Raw genomic sequence first — 26,242 nt, forward strand, 5'->3', positions numbered from 1 at the left:
ATATATATGGTTTTCAATAAGTATAATTCAAAATACATGAAATGCCATCGCACTGAAAGTATTCTAGGTATTAAATAACCGCTACAGGATCCAAAAATTAATCCTGCAGCACCCTGTATAAACCAAAAAACACGTATAGAATACAAAATGTGCTAGCTAAAAAGTGTACATTTTATCAAAATTCATATAAATATCCTCTATGGATAAGAAGATACCAGAAAAAACTACCTCTCAACAATATGTATAATAGATAATATAATACAAAATATTCTTCATTGTTAACGCATGACTGTGGCCTGAAATCGTAGTTGGCATTGAGTTCGTTCGTTAATTGAACGTTTGGTTGGTTAGTAAATGTGAATGTCAGGAAGGCCGAGCGGACTAAGGAGCGACTGGCTCAGGATTAGTGAATGATGGCGTACTAAATCTAAGATCACAGCCGTTCGTGAGGTAAACTTAATCTGACAACTTCTCAAATTTTCATCGTTAAGAGAGTGCAAGGTGCTAATTACTAGCGGCACGTAATCAATTTAAAATGGAATAATTAATCGTAAACATTTTTTATTAGGTATTTTCGTCTTTATATTATTTAGATCATCCATAGTTTCGTATGTCACTGGTATTATTTTTTGTTATAGTTGAATACAATATGTATTTTTTATTCTAAGCCATAATATTGCCCACTGACATCCAACACTGAGTCTACATACAACATTTAAACAAAAATATTAATCAAAAACACCTGTGTGAAAAAAAATTCTGTGACAATTCAAAGAAGCCGAATCTTGTCGGCACGACAACAAAGGTATAATAAGGAACCTTTCTTCATATATTTCTATGAGATATTTAGGGTGAATAAAAAACGTTTCTTGTCCCACTAAAATAATATTTTTTTCATACATCCCAATATATTTAATTTAGGTGATATTATAGAATTTTCTGTTCCTTCATCATTTTTACAGAATTTCACTGACTGACCATACCCCATGTTCTAATCTTATTATTTTTAATTATGTATATCGGGTGATTACGACCGGTAGTCTTTTTTAGATACCGTTATAAGATATTAAGACCAGTTCACAGTATTTTGCCGATAATTTTTAGTAATAAACAAAAGTGGCGATAGGTTCAGAAGACAGTTCAAAATTAGCAAAGTATAAATATTAGGAAAGTGTAATTATTTGTAGACTGATATTTGCACCTCGAATGGGTTTTAGGAATAAAACAACAATATGGCTCAAAATAATTTTATTACAAAAAGTATGGATTTAGTTTTAAAATCAATCAATCGATTCTATCGAATAAAAAATAAATTAGACTTATAAATATTTATAACTTAACATTATAAATAATCTATCAATTTATTTAGCTCTTTAGTTTTAAATTTAAAATAAATATAACATCACAGGAAAACATTTTTAATTTGACATTTAAATCTTATTTAGCAGTATACTAATAATTCAACAATCAAAGGAATAGTGCAACATTTTACTTATACAAATTATAATAAAATTAACTCTATATATATAAATATATATGGTTTTCAATAAGTATAATTCAAAATACATGAAATGCCATCGCACTGAAAGTATTCTAGGTATTAAATAACCGCTACAGGATCCAAAAATCAATCCTGCAGCACCCTGTATAAACCAAAAAACACGTATAGAATACAAAATGTGCTAGCTAAAAAGTGTACATTTTATCAAAATTCATATAAATATCCTCTATGGATAAGAAGATACCAGAAAAAACTACCTCTCAACAATATGTATAATAGATAATATAATACAAAATATTCTTCATTGTTAACGCATGACTGTGGCCTGAAATCGTAGTTGGCATTGAGTTCGTTCGTTAATTGAACGTTTGGTTGGTTAGTAAATGTGAATGTCAGGAAGGCCGAGCGGACTAAGGAGCGACTGGCTCAGGATTAGTGAATGATGGCGTACTAAATCTAAGATCACAGCCGTTCGTGAGGTAAACTTAATCTGACAACTTCTCAAATTTTCATCGTTAAGAGAGTGCAAGGTGCTAATTACTAGCGGCACGTAATCAATTTAAAATGGAATAATTAATCGTAAACATTTTTTATTAGGTATTTTCGTCTTTATATTATTTAGATCATCCATAGTTTCGTATGTCACTGGTATTATTTTTTGTTATAGTTGAATACAATATGTATTTTTTATTCTAAGCCATAATATTGCCCACTGACATCCAACACTGAGTCTACATACAACATTTAAACAAAAATATTAATCAAAAACACCTGTGTGAAAAAAAATTCTGTGACAATTCAAAGAAGCCGAATCTTGTCGGCACGACAACAAAGACATAATAAGGAACCTTTCTTCATATATTTCTATGAGATATTTAGGGTGAATAAAAAACGTTTCTTGTCCCACTAAAATAATATTTTTTTCATACATCCCAATATATTTAATTTAGGTGATATTATAGAATTTTCTGTTCCTTCATCATTTTTACAGAATTTCACTGACTGACCATACCCCATGTTCTAATCTTATTATTTTTAATTATGTATATCGGGTGATTACGACCGGTAGTCTTTTTTAGATACCGTTATAAGATATTAAGACCAGTTCACAGTATTTTGCCGATAATTTTTAGTAATAAACAAAAGTGGCGATAGGTTCAGAAGACAGTTCAAAATTAGCAAAGTATAAATATTAGGAAAGTGTAATTATTTGTAGACTGATATTTGCACCTCGAATGGGTTTTAGGAATAAAACAACAATATGGCTCAAAATAATTTTATTACAAAAAGTATGGATTTAGTTTTAAAATCAATCAATCGATTCTATCGAATAAAAAATAAATTAGACTTATAAATATTTATAACTTAACATTATAAATAATCTATCAATTTATTTAGCTCTTTAGTTTTAAATTTAAAATAAATATAACATCACAGGAAAACATTTTTAATTTGACATTTAAATCTTATTTAGCAGTATACTAATAATTCAACAATCAAAGGAATAGTGCAACATTTTACTTATACAAATTATAATAAAATTAACTCTATATATATAAATATATATGGTTTTCAATAAGTATAATTCAAAATACATGAAATGCCATCGCACTGAAAGTATTCTAGGTATTAAATAACCGCTACAGGATCCAAAAATCAATCCTGCAGCACCCTGTATAAACCAAAAAACACGTATAGAATACAAATGTGCTAGCTAAAAAGTGTACATTTTATCAAAATTCATATAAATATCCTCTATGGATAAGAAGATACCAGAAAAAACTACCTCTCAACAATATGTATAATAGATAATATAATACAAAATATTCTTCATTGTTAACGCATGACTGTGGCCTGAAATCGTAGTTGGCATTGAGTTCGTTCGTTAATTGAACGTTTGGTTGGTTAGTAAATGTGAATGTCAGGAAGGCCGAGCGGACTAAGGAGCGACTGGCTCAGGATTAGTGAATGATGGCGTACTAAATCTAAGATCACAGCCGTTCGTGAGGTAAACTTAATCTGACAACTTCTCAAATTTTCATCGTTAAGAGAGTGCAAGGTGCTAATTACTAGCGGCACGTAATTAATTTAAAATGGAATAATTAATCGTAAACGCGAGGTACAAAACGTAATATCTAAACAAAAATAGATAAATAATATACTGCTTAAATTTTAGGGTACTTTTTGTGAATAATTTAACTAAAGGAAAGAAATTCGAACCTCAACAGAGATAAGAAACTTTACTCAATTGGTATATAGTGATACGATGTCCTCTATGGACGATTTCGAGCCGAATACCAACGCCAAAATGCCGGTTATGACCACGATGACGTCCTTGACGATTTTCCAGTTGTAGGCGCCGAATCCTTTGTCCCAGAACGTTATGATCTCGATGCCGACCGGTAACATTAGGCCGAGGATGGAGAAGCAGAAGGCACCGATAAGGCCGACGAACGGTATAATGGTGGGAACAGCTATGGCAATAGCCACACATATTACTACCATAATGGTTCTCAACCCATACTCGCTCAGTCTCGGGTGTTTTGTGCATTTCTCTTTGATCCCGTTCCAGGCGATGTCGAGGCACACGTAGAACTGAAGACCGAACGTGCAGAAGACGGCTATGGCGATCAGGATATTGACGGCTTGTGCGGCACTGAAAAAGAAAAGACACAGATGTTATATAACCTGAAATTTAATTATTAAACAATTAACAAAATACTATCAGGCCTATAACAGATCAATTGAAAAGTCGCCAGCCTACCATAGTAAAACACATTTTTTGGAAAAATTATTTTTCTTATTCAACATAATTCCCTTCAAGGGCGATACACTTTTCGATACGATTTGTCCTTTGCTTCAAAATGGGCCTCAGTTTCGGCGATCACCTCTTCATTCGACGAAAATTTCTTCCCAATGAGCATTCTTTTGAGATCTGCGAACAGGAAATAGTCGCTGGGGGCCAGATCTGGAGAATACGGTGGATGGGGAAGCAATTCGAAGCCCAATTCACGGATTTTTGTCACCGTTTTCACTGACTTGAGACACGGTCCATTGTCTTGGTGAAGCAGCACTTTCTTTTTCCCCAGATGCGGCCGTTTTTCGGCAATTTCGTTCTTCATACGATCTAATAACGCTATGTAATAGTCGCTGTTGATAGTCCTTCCTTTTTCAAGGTAGTCAATGAAAATTATTCAATGCGAATTCCAAAATACAGACGCCATAACCTTGCTAACTGACTGTTGCGTTTTCCCACGCTTTGGAGTGGGTTCATCGTGTGCAGTCCACTTAGATGGCTGTCGATTGGACTTCCGAGTGAAATGATGGAGCCATGTTTCATCCATTGTCACATATCGACGCAAAAACTCGGGTTTATTACTCAACAATAACTGAATCTTTTCCTTTCAAAAAGCAATATCTTATCAACACGCGAAATTCCTTCACCTTTTCTTCAAAATGAAGTAAAAAAGTAAAACTTGCCACAAATGCGATTTGCTTGGTACAAATTCAGACATTTTCAACCCACTGAACATAATTTTTATTCACACTTCAAAGAAATGACACATACTGAAAAGTAAAACCACATTAACATGAAGTTGATTACGAATGTAGCTAATGTGATTTAAGGCATAGTAAAACCATCTGTTGTAAATCCTTTAAAACTATAGGCCTAATGAGCTGATATACATTTAAAATACCAAATATGAAATATTTTTAAGTCGTATAGTCGAAATATAAAATACAAAACCATTACGAGGGGCAAGTAAAAAATAAGGTTCCCAACGCTTTACACTCGCCGCGCGAGATGCTACGTGAAATGTGACAACACCGCCTTGATTGTTGGTCCTATCACACCGTTCCCACTACTGGGAGCGCGATCGCTGCAACGCCCAGTGCCGGCCTAACAGCCAATCACGACGGAGACCGCTATCGCCGTCACCGCCAGGTGTAAAATCCGTTCAATGATTCGATTTTTAAACGCGAAGAAGCTTAAACCCTAAGGGAAGAAATTTACATTCATAGACAGTTGGACGAAGTTTATGGCAAAGCTTGTATCAGCGTCCAACGCGTCCGCAAATGCTGTAGGAAGTTCTCCGAAGGACGCACGGACGTCTACGACGAGCGAAAGAGCGGGAGGCCAACGGTGTCCGACGAGATTGAGCGCATTCTTCTCGAGGATTGTAGAGTAACGCTTCGGGAGCTGGCTGACCAGGTTCTTGAGGTTTGTGACAAAACCATCGACAACATTTTGAACGAAAAACTTAGTTGTCAAGACACATGGAAAAATTCGATTGGAAATTGCTTAATCATGCCCCCTACAGCTCTGATCTTGCCCCCAGCGACTTCCACTTGTTTCCGAAATTGAAGCAACACTTGGGTGGACAACGATTCAGTAAAGATGAAGAGGTGAAGAATGCGGTCAACAAGTTGCAATAAAAAATGCCTTCTTACATCTAGTTCTAGTGGGAACCTTATTTTTTACTTGCCCCTCGTAATTAATACTAAATACAAATTATAAAATTCAGTCAGGTGTTAGATTATGTTAATAGAACCGAAGTAATGCAGCCCCGGCCTATTAATCAGTAAAAGAAGCATTTCCTTTCAGGAACATTTAATTTCTAAATGTACAGCCTTTCATTAGAGAATGAATAAAACCTGCTAAAGAAAACAATATATAATTGTTGTGTGAACAGAAACTATGTTTCTAGGTAATCTAAAAGGGGCTCAGAATTTTCCAAACATGAGTGAGTCAACTTGGCAATGTTCGAAAAGAGTCATACTTTTACTGAACATTGGAGATCATTGGCAGTTCCAATCTCAGGCTGATGACTTCGCATTAGATGTGCAGAAACTATGCGTTTTTATAACGTTTTATTTTTCCCCCAGCATTTCAAATTTTCATAATACTGTTTGATGAGTTTGTGATGTATAAATAAATGACTATTTTGTATTTTAGTATTTTGAATATGGATAGAATGTGCCCTTACATTATTTGCTTTTCTCATGGCCATAATTAATTAACCAAGCTAATTAATTTATTAATTTAAAACGAAAAACGAATGTGTAAAACAGTTAAATAACCACTAAACTTTTTTGGAGTTAATATACTGGGTGTCTGAGATTTAGCCAGCATTCTTACTCACGTTACATGATTATATATTTTAGTCTCTGTCTACCTTTTTGACGAATAACGGCGAAATGTTAGAAATAGAATGAGTTTGAATAAAATTAAAATTTGATACAAAAATTAGTTCTCTTGCAGAAACTTACTATTCTTCTTTGGGTAAATTGTGTGTAATCGATCCAGCGGTTTCGTCTCCATATTTAAGATAGCCGAAGAAGCCCAACAGAATATAAACCAGGGTGACTCCGGACATTCCCTGATTCAAGACACCGCAGATTCCAGTGAAATGTTGAGGCGTCTCCATGTGGTTTTCTAACGGCATTACCTAAACAAAAACAAAGCAGGCGCTGCTTTTAAAAAAGTCGGTTCTCGATGTTCGATTTTACTCACCACTCCGATGGCTTCGATGGCGAAAATCGTAATACTGACAGATATGGGTAAGGTGCTTATGTCCCCGAACAGTGGCCTCTCGGTAATGGGCGGTATATCGATGACCAAATAATAGAGCGTGATTCCGAGTCCCACGGCCATGCAAGCGTTGGCCAACATGGAAACCGGAGCCAGGTACTTTAGGTTCGGGACGTAAGCGAGGAAGATGAGCGGCACCAACAGGCAGGCTATGGTCACCCGCTCGTTCACCTCGTAACCCAGGTAGTGTTCCAGCACGTAGTTGATGTTTTTCGCCACGATAACGCTGTAGCACGAGCATGTGAAGAAGTACGTTATAAATATTCCAATAAGCACCGTGTGTCTACAAGAAAACAATATTCGTTAGAAGAAAATAAAGATATTTTGCATATATAAAGTTTGGGGAAAAGGTAATTTCGCTTGTTTTTCATATTTTGGTTACTTTTTTGGAACTTTTGATATCACTGGACCTTTCCAATTGATCACACATGATCACAGTAAAATCACGAGATCAAATATGTCGGCCTACTTCGATATTTTAAAGAATATCATCAACAATATAATTTTCAACAACTGTCTGACTAGCTTCATCTTTGGAACAAAAATAAACCAAGCATTCTGACTATCATTCACCTAAGCTGCACTTATCAATGTAAACATCAGACACATTTTGATCAGCCTCTTCTTCATTTTTCCCATTTCAAAAGCCCAAAACCAAATTATAACAAAAATAACCCTATGACTCGATTGAATGAATAGCTACATTTTCAAAGAGTAATAATTTTTTATTAGAATCTATCTAGAATGCTGTGTGAACTATTACGGGCGATGGTATGGTTTCGTTGAATATATATTTCTAGAGATATGCGACTTTAAAACCAACTATTAGGAAATACCGAAATTATTTTTCCCCAAACATAATATACTACATGTAACAAGTATTTGAAATTGTGAAATGATTCATCTAAATGCTGTTTTTCTTTTAAATGGGTATTTATTTTACAGCTATTATTTTTCCTACCTTTCCGGCAAGTTCAGTGCTTGCATAATAGGGATATTAATATATCCGCCAACGGTAATATGCAATTTTTCTAATTATACTATATAAATATAAGGTTACTTTGGTGCAAATTCCTAACTCCTTATATGAAGGGAATCTATTATGCTAATTTTTTCCTTAAAAAATCAATTTATTTTGTTATGACTTATTTCTTGGTTGTTTACATTATTTTAAATGTTTACATTATTTCCTAATTGGTATATTAATATATTCGATAACCATAATATGCAATTTTTCTCTTAAAACTAATCTATTATAGTGTCATTTTGGTCGAAATTCCTAACTCCTCATTTAAATCCATATATGGAGTATGTTTGTTTTTTCTATTAAAAAAAAAACAATTTATTTAATTAAGAAATATTTTTTAGATGTTTACATTATTGCATAATAGGGATATTAATATATCCGCCAACGGTAATATGCAATTTTTCTAATAAAACTATATAATTATAAGGTTACTTTGGTGCAAATTCGGTACTCCTTATTTGAAGTTTATTTTTTCCTTAAAAAATCAATTTATTTTGTTATGACATATTTCTGTGGTTGTTTACATTATTTTAGATGTTTATATTATTGCCTAATTGGGATATTAATATATCCGATAACCATAATATGCAATTTTTCTCTTAAAACTAATCTATTATAGTGTCATTTTGGTCGAAATTCCTAACTCCTCATTTATATCCATATATGGATTATGTTTATTTTTTCTATAAAAAAAAACAATTTATTTAATTAAGAAATATTTTTTAGATGTTTACAATATTGCATAATAGGGATATTAATATATCCGCCAACGGTAATATGCAATTTTTCTAATAAATTTATATAATTATAAGGTTACTTTGGTGCAAATTCCTCACTCCTTATTTAAAGGGAAAAATCTATTATGTTTATTTTTTCTATAAAAAAATCAATTAATTTTGTTATCCACATAAATAATTGGTTATTGATTATAACATGTATAATTAGAGAGAAACATTTTGGTGAATATGGTGAGTGGAGCAGGATTTATGAGCTTTTTAAGCTTCTTATTTCATACCTTTATGTTACACTTTTTCATTTTCGATTATGAACGACTTTAATTGATTCAAAATACCACCAAACCAATCAAGTGGCTGAGATTGTCTAATGATTTTTAATGATTATGCTGAATTGGCAACGTTGTTGATATAGTGCGCTTAGAATTATCATTCTTTTGTCGCTCTTCGAATGACATAACCGCAAATAATTCTTACTTAGAACAGGTGTTACCTTGCGGGTAAAGCAAACGGTTTAATCCACTTCGGTCCTCTCCTGCAGGCCTCTTCGGCAACTTCAGCAAAGCTCATCTGCGTCTTTCCACATTTCCTATAAAGTTCGTGCGCGCACACGACCAGTATATACGAGCAGTGAGTGCAGATAAGTGAAACAAGAACAGTGGAGAATATGCCCATGACAAGACCGGAAGCTTTGAAAGCGGCCGGCATCGAGAGGATCCCCGTTCCTAGGGAGGCTTTGAGCAGATGTGTGAGGGTGTCCATGTCGCTAAAAAAGGAAATCGAACAATTAGTTACGTCAAACAACGTGAATTTTAAAGACAATCAAAAAATATAACAGATCACTTTTACTTAAGAACTTTTAGGTAAAATTTACATTTATTCATCAAGAATAAATAATTTTTTTCATAATTTTCCTAGTTTTTTTCGACTTGTTTTGAAAATAACAATCGCTTCACTAAAAGCACCGGATCTTTCAACTTAAACGCTAAATGGCCATGAAATTTTGACAAATGTCACATTTGTAACATAATAGACGTGTTATATAATGCAGGTAACTCGATAATTAAAAAAAAGTTCGAATCATCAAAACACATTCAAAGTTCATATTACATATGCATTTATATAGTTATAAATACACGTCTATGCTAATTATTTGCCATTTTAAAGTAACTTGCTTGTATATTAAATAAATATTATTGAACAGAAGTAAGTTATTTACCATATTTTATCATCTATTTGCTAAAAGTTCGGGAATTAATTCTTATCATTTTTACATTGAATCCAGATATTTGTTGAGAAATTATTCGCCTAAATCCGGGACATGTTTTAACCGATTTTAAATCACACATGACATTAAAATCACGCCCACTAGATGGAATCGGCCATTGTAGCGATAAACTTAAAATAAAAATTGCAAGAATTACTTACGATACTGGATGTTCAAGTTCCCTGGCCTTAAAGGGGTCGAATTCGTGAATATCCGCCTCCAGGTCTCCATCTTTAGTGAGGTTATATCTGAAATAAATTTGAAAAAGCGCACATTAGCAATGAACAATGAATAATTGAAATTAGAAAATTTTCAAATTATATCCGTCATCTGTCAGAAATTGTCACTGGCAATTTTTAGGATTTAACTTTAACTGGAGTCATAATATCAAATCGCAGCAAGCATGTCATATTCGTAGGAACAAATTTGATACTATCTGAACGTTAATAAAGGAAGTTTCGTTCATTCAAAATATTATTTCCTGTACCGATTCATTAAAATTCCAATGCCTACTATAATACGTATTATTTTACTGTTAGATTTTTTATGAAAATTATTTGGAGATAATGTTTTTCTATCTAATTTTTAATGTGTCATCATATCCAAACATCCTAAAATGCTTATCAAAGGATTAAGTGTCTTTCCTCGTAGAAAATTAAATAAAAGTATTTCATTATTTTATTTGGAGCAATAAATAAATGTCATCCTTGGACGGATTGGAAATGTAAATTCGCTGAAACCTGAGAGGAGAGCACAACAGAGCTCTATAGAGCTTAAAAATCAGGACGTTGTAATTGAGTTAATAATAATCTGATGGTGAAGATATGATTAATTTGATATTTTAATATATTTTATATTTGTGCGATACTTTAAATGCTTTGATGTTAAAGATAATAACTTACTTTGTGACACCATTGCTAATCGAGTTGTCTTTCGGTATGAAGACTTCTAATTCTGTAGTTTTCCCGTTCGGAATTTCGTTTTGCGCTTCTTCACTCTAAAATTAAATCAAATTACGTGCACTGTTAAACTCGTCCAGAAGTCACTTACCATTTTACTTTTCTTATGTGCGTACGTTCAGTTTGCTCGATGAATAGTAGTGTTGACCACAAATTAGAGACACTGAAACAACAACATATTGATTTACAAATGGAGAATACCTTGATGATGATATGTTATTTACGCATGAACAGTATTATATTTTAATATACATAGATTGTATTTCATATATTTAATATATCCATTTATATTACGTCAAGCAAAATCGCTAAATTACCGTCAAGAAACAGTATCTCTTCCAACTGAAGACAGCACATTGTATCAGGTGGTCTTGTTTAGAATGCAAATAAAGCTTATAACTAGTGTTGGGAACAATCGACTGTTCAGTAATTAACTACTTTTTACTATCGACTATTTCAGTCGCTATTTTTGGTTCGACTGTTTTTACTAGTAACTGTTTTCAGTGGCTATTTTCGGTCCGACTGATTTTATTACTATTTACTGTCGACTGTTTCGGTGGTTTATTTTTAGTTACTATTTTCGGTTCTACTAGTTCATTCGACTGATTTTTAATGCGCCGAATTTATGCTTATATAGATTTATACGTAATATATGTGATTTTATGTTTTTAATAAAGTTAGTTTCTGTTGTTTATTAAAGGAAGTTTCGTTTATTCAAAATATTATTTCCTGTACCGATTCATTAAAATTCCAATAACTACTATGTGATTGTAGTTTGATTGTGAATAACTATATATTGTAAATTAATATAGCAGCATTTTGGAACGCTAGTTTTCGAGGGCAAAAAAATAAAATTAAATGATAAATAGTAAGATACTTTTCACTGGCATAATAGGTAATACTTTGGACTGGTATAATAGGTAATACTTTTTTGATAAACTTTCACGATTTTTGTCCAAGCCTCTTGTTTGTCGAAACTTTTTTCCTAAAATCTTGAAAACTAAAATTAGGTTACAAAGGTTTCAGAAATTGCATAGATCCAAAAGATTTGAAGAATTTTTTACAGTAGCAGTTGTTAAATTTCTTTTAAAAATATTAACCGTAAATAGGTTAATAAAGTATATTAATATATTAAAACAGGATAAAACATTTGTGGTATTAATACTCCATTCCTTTTTACACAACCACAGAACATTCATTATAAACATAATCCTACTTCCTTTAAAATTATATTATTTATAACATGATAATATAATTTCTTTTTCCTTTTTTTTTTAAAGTTATCACGTGAATGGATATATATACATATCTGTCTCGCTTATACTACCATTGAAGAATATAAAGATATTTAAAATTAACTGCTCCAAGCATTTATCTCCTTCCTTTCCTATCTCACATTTTATACAGACAATAGACATCACGAATGGAAAAAAACAGTCGAACCGTGCATTTGCTATTTTTTTGACTATCGACTGTTTTGCTACGCCAACGCTACTTATAACAGTACAACTTATAACAAACTTTAAAGGAGCATGAAGAATAACACACATATTAACATATTAAATACATTTATAATTATATAGGATATACAAGATATTAATGTGCTTACAAAGATGTTAATAAAAATGTTAACAAATGACAATCATCGGTCATCTTAAGTCAAAGACCTATCCGTTTCGTAAATATAATTTTCGTAGTTTGTTTTCAATTATAAAGTCGGTTTTGTACCACCAATAGCACGAAAAAGAAACGAAAAGAAAAATGAAACCAGTTCATCCAATAAAACAACCAACGCACCTCATAGAGGACGTCGGAGATATAGCGTAAAATTCATTTTAAACCCGAAACGTATTTTCCTGCTGACTGATGGTGTCGGAATATATGACCGAATCTGTCTATAATGTTCGATTTCTGTTGGTACTAATCGACCCTGTTGTCAAATGTCTATAAAATTCTTCAAAATATTAGTGATAATAATTAGAGGTTAGAAACCGACAAACTATGTAAACCAAAATTCAAAGTAAAAGCGACGCGCTGACATCATACATTTTGATGACTTTTATTGGATATACTATATTGACATTTATGTAGCATAATTGATGAGCAATTTGATGTGCAAGAAACGATATATAGTCTATTCAAAGTTTATTTGTATATGCGTCAGCCAAATTTGTGACGTCAAAACGTTGCAATATTGCCGCATCAACTCTGACTTTTAGATCAGTTTGGCTTGCACATACAACTAAATTTTAATCTAAACAAATAATTGAACAAAAATGTTATCAAATATAATTTATATTAACATTATAGTACATTTAAAAACTATAGTCAATTATACAGCCACAATAGTTTATAAGTTTTATAACCTCTTATCAATATTGGTTTCAAGAATTTTGCGTACGTCTGACAACCGGACGACAGGCGCATTCGTTTGCGTGTAAGAACAAATCAGATAACAGTGTGTTTCTTTTTAACTAGAATAAAATGAGAAGGAAAATACTGTCTGATTCTAAAACGAATTTACAAACTGGGGCAGAAAATATATTAAACAGTATATGCATCTTGATGACGCATATACAAATAAACTTTGAATATACCATATATAATAGTATCATATTTGATAGAGCTGGAATGACACTTTTTAAGGCTTTTGTATTATTTATTTGTTTATTTATTTTAGAATACATGCTCGTTCAAGTTATATAAGATTTATTTTGGGACGAAATAACTACGTAAAAGTATAGTGGATTAGTTCTTGAAAATTAATCTTCATTCTTTAATTAATTATCATTTTAATTAAAACATACGATACATAAATTCGATTATATATTAAAATAATAGTTATTTTTATTTCTTAATATCTATATAAATACGTTTTACTTAGAACTATTTTCAAGTAAAATCAAACAGTGTAATAATAAGAACTCATATAAAATTTCTGCAAAGCTCGTAATGTGTTTTCGAAAATCAAAATCAGGAAAATTATACCAGGAATACTTGCAGTAAACAACAAATACCTGTTATTCTATTATTCTACTTCATTTACATATTAGATAAACGGAATATCGTAAGTATATAATAAAAATAAATCCATTATTTTCTAATAGATAGCATAAGAAACTTGACATTTCGCAATAAAAGCCCTTATTTGATAGCTTTGTGATTAGTGACATATAGTCCTTTCAATAAAACACGTCGTCAACAACGTCGAACATGTTGCCAAATTCAGTTTATAAAAACGTAAAATCCCTTTTAAATTCGGAGCGTATTTCTTTCTCAGATCAGAAGTAACCGTTATAGTTTCAGATTTCGTTAAATATTACTTTAAAGTCGTTTATATTATATTTATTAATTTAACATTTATGGTCTTCAAATCGCCTAGAAGGTCAATGTCACTGCAGATCTATGGGAAAAATAGTTCTTCATTCTTATGTGACTCGTCATGTGTACACTGGTTGCATATTAATTAAATTATTTTATTTACGTTTATGAATTTTTTTTTTAATTACAAATAATTCGATTTTTCCCTGAGTCTAACAAATGGACCTCCATGGCGGCTTGTTTTGTTTTTTTTGGGATGGTCTACAAATTTGTGCATTTTTAAAACATAATTTAATGTTTAATTTTTTTTTTAATTTCTGAAGTTTTATCGAAAAATATCAGTTGATATAAATGTACTAAAACAAAATGTAATTTATAAAAATTGGGATATTTTTTCAGGTTCTTAACACACATAGTTATTGCCTTTTATTTGTGCAGCACTCAAAATATTTTATAATTCATAATCTGGTAAGTGATAAGATTACCGTATGAAAATACTGAAGCTAAAATTCGAGTTATAACTGGAAAAAATCTTACTGATATGACCTGATTATTAAAAATGTGGGACGACGATATGGCAAAGGTATTAAAGATAAACGGAGTTCAAACTATTTTTTTCAGCGGTTCTAATTATCAGTGAAAGTAAAAGACTAACGGAAAAAAATGAACGGTGAAAGACCAGACGGTATATATTTTAGAAAGGTCTCGATTAAAATGGTATAACACTCAATTAAATCTCGATACTGTAGTTGATTGTAAATGTCAGATCTATTTTTATTTAAATCATTACCATGACGACGGCCTAAGTTGTTGTACCTAAATAAAACACTGTCGGTGTTAAAATAATATACACGCGGCATGGCAAGTAATAGAAGTTTATATTTGTCAAACTCAAATGGCCCCGGTTTTTAAAGCTACTAGCAGATGCTTGTATGTTTTTTTTTGACCATTGATATCTGTCCCTCAGAACGCGAAATATAAATGTAAACAATTGTCAAACAACTTAACCTATCTATTAAGGTCGGTGATTTTGACATTTCTCTACGTAAAATAACAATTATCCATTAAGTATTATTGAGTAATTAGTTGAATATACTTTTGTTGTTTGTTTTGCTCAAAAAATCTGCTGCCGAAGCGCATCAAACGCTTCTAGAAATGTATAGTAATGCTACTCTGTCATATCCCAGTTGTCGACTTTGGTTTCAACGTTTTAAAAGTTTTGATGCCAATGACAGTGATTAATTATATTGTTCTACTATATTTGAGAATTGTACAGTTGTATCCTAAACATGAAAAGACATATACGAACAGGATTCATTGTTATTTAGGACGTCTTGCTAGTTGGGATTGGCTGCGATTTTGGCACTAACATGAATTGACAAATTTGTCAGAGGTTGAAAGAAGGTTATGTTTTTCCATAATAGAAACTACAATGAAAAATTATTATTTCATAGAAGTTCAATACTAATAATACTGCAATATTTATAACCATAATAAAGTATACAGTTTTATTATCGTAAATGCCAGAAATAAATATGAATACTCACTGCTTCTAGTAACACAAGTACACAGAGCTAGTTAATCAAAAGGTATGGAATTCTTTGGATGATTTGCTGGCAATTACCAAGATAGCGAGATTATTAGTTGAAGATCAGATTAAATACATTACAACATATAGGAACTCACAGCATATAGCAAATTTGAAATAAAGCCCTAAAGGTAAAACATACAATGATTATATAATATAGCTTTTAATCAAATGTGCAAGGTTATCAATAGAGTACAGTGCATAATATTTGTGTGCATCGATATGTTTGTAATTCTCTAGAATGTATGTAGAATGTAAGAGGAGTGGAAGGATATAAAGCCCTAAAGGTAAAACATACAATGATTATATAATATAGCTTTTAATCAAATATGTAAGGTTATCAATAGAGTACAGTGCATAATATTTGTGTGTATCGATATGTTTGTAATTCTCTAGAATGTATGTAGAATGTAAGAGGAGTGGAAGGATATACTAACTACATTGCAGATAATAGAGTAAGAGTATTAGGGGAGTAATTTCAACATAATTATATAAGAATGCTACATATGTGTAATTCAGTGTAGTTTAAAGTATTTGAATAATATAGGCATTAAATGTCAGATAAATTACACCTCTATTTTATTTTTTTTATTTATATCAGATACTCTTTATGATAAATAAATAGCTATATATCATATTTTTTGTATTATTCAATCTATGATCGTCCGGATTAATGTCTAAGGTTCTTTTCGAAAACAAAACGTCAAAATAATTTCAACCGAAAAAGTGCCCATGTGCTAATTTGGACCAATCCGGTAACAAGACGTATTTAACCAGAAATTGCTCATTGATGACGTCAAGAATCTAAAATGTTCATCAGTCGTAAATAGCTTTCCCGATATGTCAAAATTCTAACGCCTCTGATCGGAAAATACACCACAAATAATCAACCGCTACCTTTTCTAATTCATCCGGAGACGAATAAACGGACTCTTAATGAGACAACGAGACATCGAAATCGAAATAATTAAGTTTCGGCGACTATCGTAAAGGACACCGCCGTCTGGCGTAAAAAAACTGTTAAGGAATTACTAACGACTCACTCCTGATTGGTTAATTGGCAAGAATCGAGAAAGATTAGGATCTATTTGATCTGATTAAACCACCGTGGCCGTATTTCGACCTATATCAGAATCTAAACGTAGTTTGTTCGCTTCATCGCTGCAATAATCTATCTTTTTTTAAATCGCTAAGATTTCTTTCTTCGGTATTAAGTACAAAGAGGATTTCGAATAAGTTGAACAACCCGTAATAGGCGACTGTTAAAGCCAGACAGATAAAAAAGCATTGTTATATAATCTTATTAATCTAATTCCTCGCTATGTGTGTATAAATAGAAGCCTTATTCGCGACATATACTAAATAGAATAATTTCTTTTAATGGGTGTAATTTTTTGGTCCTTTCATTCCTTATTATTACGGTAAATAGTATTTTTCTCGGAGTGGATAATGGAGGTCTTCCTAATATAAAACAGTTGTCCGGTTTTTTTTGTTGCGTTTTGTAAACGTCCATTTATACAATTATAACCATTGTTGTTAACTTAAAGCTTTAATTATTATTGTTATTCGAAAATATCCCGTCCTATCCGTTATAATTTTATATTTGTAAACAGCATCTTGCAATTTTGCAAGCTTCTTGGTCTTGTGTTACAAGTAACTAATACCAGAGTATAAATACTGAGAAACGTCACTGGATCTATTTCGGAACGAAATTAAATCGTAACGAATGTGGGAGGTAAAACTGATGACGATTTGTGATGTTCCGCTGAAAATAGGTTTTATAGTTTTCTGAATGAGTGTGGCGTTATCGCATAACCGTAGGTAGTAAGTATCACGGCTTCCGACTTGTACTATTTACTAAAGTCATATTACTATTTACGATTATATTATATAGTCTGTTCAAAGTTATTTTGTACATACTTCATATAAATTTCTGACAACAAAGTGACGTCGCAATGTTGTCACATTAACTCTGATTTTTGGTTTAGTTTGGCTTTGACATACAATAAAATTCTAATCTGAATACAATAATTGAACAAAAATGTTATTAAATATAATTTATTTTAACATTATGGTACATCTAAAAAGTATAGTTAATTAAACAGCGACAATAGTTTATAAATTGGAGTTATAACATATTATCACTATTGCTACAAGAATTTTGCATGCGTCTGACAACTGGACGACTTTGACAGGCTCAATCGTTTGCGTGTTCGAACTAATCAGACAGCACTGTGTCTCTTTTTAACTCGAATAAAATGAGAAGGAAAATATTGTCTGATTCTAAAATGAATTTACAAATTGAGGCAAGCACTACATTAAACATCTTGATGACGATGTACAAAAAAACTTTGAATAGACTATATATTAGTAGTTGGAGTATACATTTTATAATTATGAAAAAACGTATTAGAATGTTTATAATTGTATGAAAATAACCTGATATACCGAACTTTATCAGCTGACAGTTATTACGGATACCAAAATGTAAAATTTAGTGTCAAATTTAGGTGAATTTGAGGAATAACTCACTGAATACGCGTATGTTAACGAACAATATGGTCATTAAGGATTCTTCTGACAGTGATCAAACATAATTTATTATTGGCTATAGTTATAATTGGCATAAAGGATTTGAATGAAAATATTTCGTGTACAAAAAAGAATCGCTAACTCGCAAAATACTGCCAAATGCCAAATACTCAAAATATTGCTATAGTCCTTTCAATAAAACAGCCAATGCACGTCATCAACACCGTCGAAGATATTGCAAAATTGGGTTTATAAAGACGTAACATCTATAACCCACTTAAACTCGGCTACTTTTTTCTTATATCCTTATAGCTTCAGCTTATTCTAGATACAAATGATTAAAAATATCATCGTAAAGTTCGTTAACATTCCCGAATGCATCTCTATGCCATGTTATAAATAGTATTTTCCTGTAACTAGAAAACTATTTGGAATACGTCCAGTGTGTGTGTTCCTATTTCACTTCTATTTTCTTTTGAAAGGTTATTAGCCCAGTTAAGTGAGTAAATCAGTTTACGTCGCCTTAAGGGGGTATATAAAATTTAGAGCCTTCTTCTTCAAGAGGTGACAGTTTCTCTCTAGAAGGCGCGATACACACTCAAAATTTTTATAGTATTGCCTGCCGCAATTTGTAAATTCGTTTAAGAATCAGACAATATTTTGCTTCAAATTTTATTTTAGTTAAAAAGAGACACAATGATGTCTAATGCTGAACATGTAAACGAATGAGCCTGTCAAAGTCGTCCAGTTGTCAGACGTATGCAAAATTCTTGAAAGCAATAGCGATAAGAAGTTATAACTCTAACCTATAGAATATTGTGGCCGTATAATTAACTGTAGTTCTCAGATGCACTATACTGTTAAAATAGATTATATTTGATAACATTTTTATTCAATTATTTTATTTAGATTAGAATTTTGTTGTATGTCAAAGCGAAACTGAACTAAAACTCAAGAGTTAATGCCACAACATTGCCACCTTTTGACGTCACAAATTTAACTTTGATTATACTATATATAGGTAACCAGCGACCCGCCCCGGCTTCGCACGGGTGCAATGCCGATACTAAATTAAATACACTACAGAAAAAATGTGAACGTTGTATATAAAAACATAGCGGCCCGCTCCGACTTTGCACGGACATAAAATATATATGCCTATGTCACTCAATGAAAACATGATTAAAATCGATCCAGTATTTTTGGTTCATTCATTACTGCCCTTGGCCTGCACGCATTAAATTTGGAGTAAAACAATTCCTCTTCCCCTATACTTACTATGAAGATTTCCTGCTATCTTTGGAATATCTAAATTCATACAATTTTTATTACATTACACATTTTTAAACGCAAGTTTTAAATTTGTAATATCTCCGAAAATATTTGTTTAATTTACATGCTGTAAGGAACCATATTGATCTATATTAATTGCACACTGTATTTAAGGTACTTAATTCGATAAGGATTAATGCCGTATTGCTTAAAATAGCTTCGTAAATAAGCCATTTTCTCACGTAAAAAGTAAACAATAAAAATGGTTAATGTGGGTTATCCCTAAAAGATAAACATATACCATCGCGGACTTTTTTGTAGACCTTTTTATGGTGTACAATACTGTAGTACATTAATTTGATCTAACTCATAGGGTTAGGCAGCGTTTTTGCTAATTGCTAAATAAGCCTAAAACAATAGGTTAATTTACGACATCACGTTAGAAACCTCTAAAATTAGCAATGTTGCCTTAGTATATTATGCATGTATTATACATATAAACCTTCCTCTTGAATCACTCTATCTATTGAAAAAAACCGCATCAAAATCCGTTGCGTAGTTTTAAAGATTTAAGCGCACATAGGGATATAGGGACAGAAAAGGCGACTTTGTTTTATACTATGTAGTGATGATGCAATGAAGAAGACCCCAAAAATACCGATCTTGTAAAAAGTTTACAGTAAAAATGCCCTTAACCATTCTACGAAAAGTATCTAAACCAGAATAACCCCTTAAACTCGCAATTTTTGATATAAATACTCGACTGAGTCACTTACTATGTGTGTTTCCAGGACATGCTAGTATTACATATTTAAAAATGACGGTCATTCAACATATTACCTATTTATTGTGGATTGGCCAATCTTTTCGGGCTATAGTCGTAGCGAAAATTATCATTCAAATCAATATGAAAGTAGAACTGATCTGTTAATTGTATAGAGAGAAAAAGAACGCTATTACATTTTTTATATTAGCAATTTATATTTCTATTCGGGTTTTACTCTAATTTTTTTATTCGTTAGACCATGCTATATCTATAGACTAATTCTGACCGAGATTTTGGATTAATGATATATTAAAGAACATAGCAACTGTTGTTATATATTTCTTCTTTTCATCTATTTAAAATAGGGGTCAACAACGTCTCTACTTATATTTGTTTCTTACCAACATTTGCCTTTACTACTATTTTTGTAAGTCACTTTCAACATAATCACTCGAATTATTTTAGTAATAAGCAGATAAGCGTTTATACTTAAAATAAAAAAAGAAGAATGAAATTATATTTGTATACAGAATAATTATTCAACATAAGCTACTTAACATTTTTTATGTTCCACTAAGTACATGTATTACGGATAAAATATATCATTAATAGTAATTCATAAACCATCCTTTATAATTATATATAAAATATATTTTAATGCTTAAACAAGGTAACATAACCTAAAAATATACAGACTGCATTAATACACTTCATCATTTGATGTACAGTGCTAACAAAATACTCTGTTTCCTTCATAAAGTTCACATAACTCATACGAAAACTGACAAAGAGATAACCAAATAATATATATTAAATTCGTCCAATCATAGAGAGAAAAAACCTAATACCAACACACCAGTTTGGGTTTATTAACAAGCATTCATCAATTAACCAGGTCCATAGAATAACAGATGTTATTGAAAAAGCCTACGAAAGTAAAAAAAATATGCTCAGCTATATTTTTAAATATAGCCTTGTTCATAAACTACAGAAAATGCTACCAAAACAATACACCGAACTATTACAATCATACATTACAACTAGAATGTTTAGAGTCAAACAAGAAGCTTACTCTACAATAAAAGAAACTAAAGCAGGTGTACCACAAGGAAGTGTACTGGGACCAATGCTTTATCTACTCTACATTTGTGATATATCACAATTGGAGAATATTACGACGAAGACAATAGTGAAGAAGCCTCACGAAAATTACAACAGGCAAGTGACTATATAAATAATTGGACACAAGCTTGGAAAATAAGAATTAATGAAAGTAAATCTGTACATGTGCAATTCACCTATAAACAGCCGTACAAGCACCAATAACATTAAATAATACTATCATTCCATATAGCAACAACGCTAAATATCTCGGAATGAATCTTGATGCAAAACTTCGCTGGAAAGAACATATGAAGAAGAAAAGAACTGGAATTGAGATATAGGAAAATATACTGGCTAATTGGAAGAAAATCACAATTATCAGTACATAATAAATTGCTATTATATAAGCAAATACCGAAACCTATATGGACATACGGAGTTCAATTATGGAGATATTCTGCAAAGAGTAACATAAATAAAATACAAATTTTTCAGAACAAAGTCCTGAGAGGTATTGTGGGCGCACCCAAAAAATATAGATTGATACCTACATCGAGACCTTCAGATACCCACAGTCAGTCAAGAAATCAAGAGAGAATTGCAAGGGGGCATGAGGAAAGACTCCATTCTCATGAGAATATTGATATATTACAGCTTTTGGATGCCACCAGAACAAGACACAAACTCAAAAGAATCAAACCATCTGATCTTGTGTAGTGAGGTGCCTATATTAAAAAATACAGCAGTGACATGTATAAACATTATTTCATCAGAGACTGAGATAGAGCCGATGGGTCCTCCTAGTTATATACCTAGATTTAAGTTATAAAGACAAATTGTAGGTTAGACGGAAACGACTAGTAACAATTAGTATTAATTAAATATAAAAAATTCGCACACAGATTACAATTATATCCCAAATTTCAAAGAAGATTTACATCACACTGATTTTTAGAGACAATTGGCAACAGGGCCCGCTAAGTTACATGTTCCCACACATCACACAACATTCAATCTGTCTTTAACTAGGATAAAATAAGAAGGAAAAAACCGCTCCGAGTTTAAAATGAATTTTACACTTTTACAAATTGCATTTGGCAATATATTCGACCTCATCTATGATATACATTGGCTGTTTTATTGAGCGGACAACAAATATCATTTCTGGGTCTCTCAAAAGAAGCGCCATCTGTCCAGCGGGTCAGAGATTTGTTGGGTGATATGACTTAAGTGATTCGAAAATAAATTAATTTCAGATATAACATATAAATAATTATCAATTGTTAATAATTAAATTCGTGGATTTCATTTGAATGCATTTTAAAATCTATATTTGCCTAAAGGCTATTAATAAAACTAACCTATATTAATGTGTACTACATTCCCCACGGACACATATAATTCAAACAAACTGGCAACGCTCCAACATGAAAACTTTGTTAATTTTTAAATTGCACATGGTTCTATATAATTCGCCATAGTCACGCTCCTTCTAAGTATTGAAAAATAATAACATACACGATATTTCCCAATAAAGCCTTGGTTTTAGAAAAAAAACATAGTCGTTATATTATTAATAGATTCAATATGGTAGAAGCTATGGAGAAAATAACGCCCCCATCTCAATGTCAACGACTTTTGACGTTGACACTTAAAAATATATTTTTAATCAAATGGACAAAAGAGTATGTTTTTATGAGGAAGGTCATGGCATGCCATGTGCATCTTATTACAGGCAGTGTTGAATTTGACCACTATTATTATGGCGCCAATTAAAAATATAGTAACAGCTAATAACCAACGAGTGTCAGACGTAATAAAAATACGATTTTGATTTATCGACGATACGTCATATGGTGAAATGGAACATCATTAAAGATCACATACTTGAATTAACTTCGAATGGTAGGGAGGTCAAATGAAACTAATGTTTTAATAATTTTTTCATCACTACGTATTTGTCAACGCGCATCTGCACCCACACAGCAACATAATAAAAAATTTAGGAGAAAATTACTAGATATACTAACACATCATTCGAATAAGTTCCGGCCCTGACAAATGACATGTGTCAAAATGTTATGATAATTGACAATGAAAAATGCGGTTAAGTTTAAGAGTTAAAAACTACATGGAAGTCATTTGATTGGCTCGTTATGCGCATATGCACTTCGATAATCTACATCCGGTTGTGAAAATTTGATGATATTCAATATTGAAAGTGCTGCTTCACCAAGACATTGCACCGTGTCACAAGTAAGTGAAAACGATGGCAAAAATCCATGAATTGGGCTTCGAATTGCTTTCTTATCCACCGTATTCTCCAGATCTGGCCTCCAGCGACTATTTCCTGTTCTCAGATCTCAAAATAATGCTCGCTGGAAAGAAATTTTCGTCGAATGAAGAGGTGATCGCCGAAGCTGAGGCCTATTTTGAAGCAAAAGAATCGTAGTACAAAAATGGTATCGAAAAGTTGGAAGGTCGCTATAATCAGTGTATCACCCTTGAAGGGAATTATGTTGGATAAAAAAATTAATTTTGCCAAAAAAATTGTTTTACTATGGTAGGCCGGGGACTTTTCAATTGATCTGTTAGTATGAAAAGTATCTATAAAAATTTTAGCGATAATCTGCTATAACCTACAAAGAGGTCCAATGCAACTTCTAGACAATGTTTTTAAAAGACTACAATTTTAAAGCATACAAAAAAGTAAGGGAGGCTTGTTATTTCAATTTATGTAAAAAACCTAGGTATTTTAAAATGGAACACCTGACTCTTGACAGGGCACTAATAAAAAGAGAGTAAAGACAACAAAAATTGTTTAAAAAACGGTAATAGTTTGAATAATATTTGATTAGGTTTTGTACATCATAATATTTTTTAATAATTCATTGCAGATATATCAGGTTAGGTTCAGGTTAGAAAGAGGAATCTAACCATAAGATCCCAACAAGTGTTTGACAAAGGATGTAATTAAGGAATGGTTTGCAAAACATAAATTAATTTTTGAAGATACGATATTAAACTTTTTAAAATTTATTTACTTGGTAAATATAAATAAAATATTAAATTGTGTACTTCAGATTATAGTGTATACTTTTAATATTCAAACAGAATATTGCGAGATGATGTTACATACTTTTTAAATAGAATTTACTAGAGTTCTTGAACCGAACTTCTTGAGGTTGTTATCTAGCTAATAATTATTTTTCAAATGCCAAATCACGACATAATTCACCATATTGTGAAATTCATATGTATAACTTTATATCCTAGATGACTAGGTAATTTTTAAGTTTGTTTTGATTCGAACTGATCGGCAGTATTATTTTCTTTACGGTTGTCGTATTTTAAGTGGGATGAGATAGCGGATGATTTTTGGTTGTTCTGTATTCAAAAATTCGACGTAATTTTTTTACCAGCGTTAATGAAAACAAAAGACGCTTACGATGCGCAATTGATAAATATAACAATCGCATATATTTCAAAAAGTTCAGCGCACTAGATATATAAAATGCTGAGCCGTTAGTATGCTTGGAATAAATAACCGACTGTTTTGTGACCGGGTCAGATGTCGGTTTTCCGGCAAATTTATGAAGTGAATGTTAACGAAACATTTATTGTGCACATCCACATTTTTTTAAATTTTAGGAAGTTTTTTTACATATTTTAAAGTCTTTTACCAACTATGGGTTTATCTGGACTGGACCTACTATTTAACGTGGGCTCCGAACCACGGTCTTCGGCATTAAGCTTACCGACTGGCGAGTGGCCAACTTTTAACCGTCCACGTGTAATTATCTTGTGCAGACAACCAGAACGGTTAAAATTCAGGAAAGGTTTTAAAACAGATGGCGGGTCAACACCATATCAATACATAAATATATATATAATTTGTCAGATGTTTATAATGTTTTGTTCATCACCTACATATAGACTTCATTTAAACAGTTTCACTACTTGCCTGGCTGTAGTAACATTTATTAAAACATACTATAAGTCATCAAACTAGTCTCGATATAAAATTGACACGTTACTCCAGCCAGTCGCAGTTCAAAAAATCAGCCTTGAACTCTTAATATTGATTTATTGATTAATTCGAACGTTGACGAAAAAATCAATATACTTTCGAATAATAATAATATACTTTCGAATAATCGCATTGCTCCAAGACATAGTCGTTGGTTTTTGAGGTTATTTCTTCTTATCTGTTTTTGCCGATTGTTATACTATTGAAAAATATTGATACGATTTTCAATTGTCTTCACGGCAAACTCGTATTGCGTTACGAAGTATTTATTTTTTTGATATTATTCCTTACTGTCAACTCTGTAAACGTCACAATAATTCCGTGGTTAGGCCTCCCAGTTTTTATCTTTAATTAACTGTCAATAGTTTATTTAGTTGTAAAATTAATAAACATGGCTGTATAAATGTGACTCCTAATTTAGATTGTATTTGCTATAATTAGTAATACTTGTATTTGACAAGGGTGACAATAATTACTTTACAATTCTTATAAGTATTTGCATTATTTAATTAAAAATGAATATTTCAACAAAGCCTCCTTTGTTGTTT

General features: G+C 31.7%; 1 protein-coding gene across 2 annotated transcripts in view; it reads right to left on the reverse strand.

The window, feature by feature from the left end:
- Positions 1-2,763: 2,763 nt before the first annotated feature.
- LOC143198113 (proton-coupled amino acid transporter-like protein pathetic) overlaps positions 2,764-26,242 on the reverse strand; it is a 31,936-nt gene continuing 8,457 nt past the window's right edge. For both annotated transcript variants that reach the window (XM_076407127.1, XM_076407126.1), the window contains exons 2-8: positions 11,173-11,244; positions 11,025-11,119; positions 10,284-10,370; positions 9,349-9,621; positions 7,017-7,377; positions 6,773-6,951; positions 2,764-4,157 (exon numbers count right to left, since the gene is read on the reverse strand). In XM_076407127.1, coding sequence (XP_076263242.1) covers positions 3,746-4,157; positions 6,773-6,951; positions 7,017-7,377; positions 9,349-9,621; positions 10,284-10,370; positions 11,025-11,119; positions 11,173-11,175 — 1,410 coding nt within the window. In that variant the 5' untranslated portion in view covers positions 11,176-11,244 and the 3' untranslated portion in view covers positions 2,764-3,745. The remainder of the gene's footprint in view (positions 4,158-6,772; positions 6,952-7,016; positions 7,378-9,348; positions 9,622-10,283; positions 10,371-11,024; positions 11,120-11,172; positions 11,245-26,242) is intronic.

Source organism: Rhynchophorus ferrugineus, unplaced genomic scaffold, assembly GCF_030347505.1.
Source record: "Rhynchophorus ferrugineus isolate W39M unplaced genomic scaffold, kcgeb_rfMv2 rfM6, whole genome shotgun sequence".
In the NCBI taxonomy this organism is placed as follows: Eukaryota; Metazoa; Arthropoda; class Insecta; order Coleoptera; family Curculionidae; genus Rhynchophorus; species Rhynchophorus ferrugineus.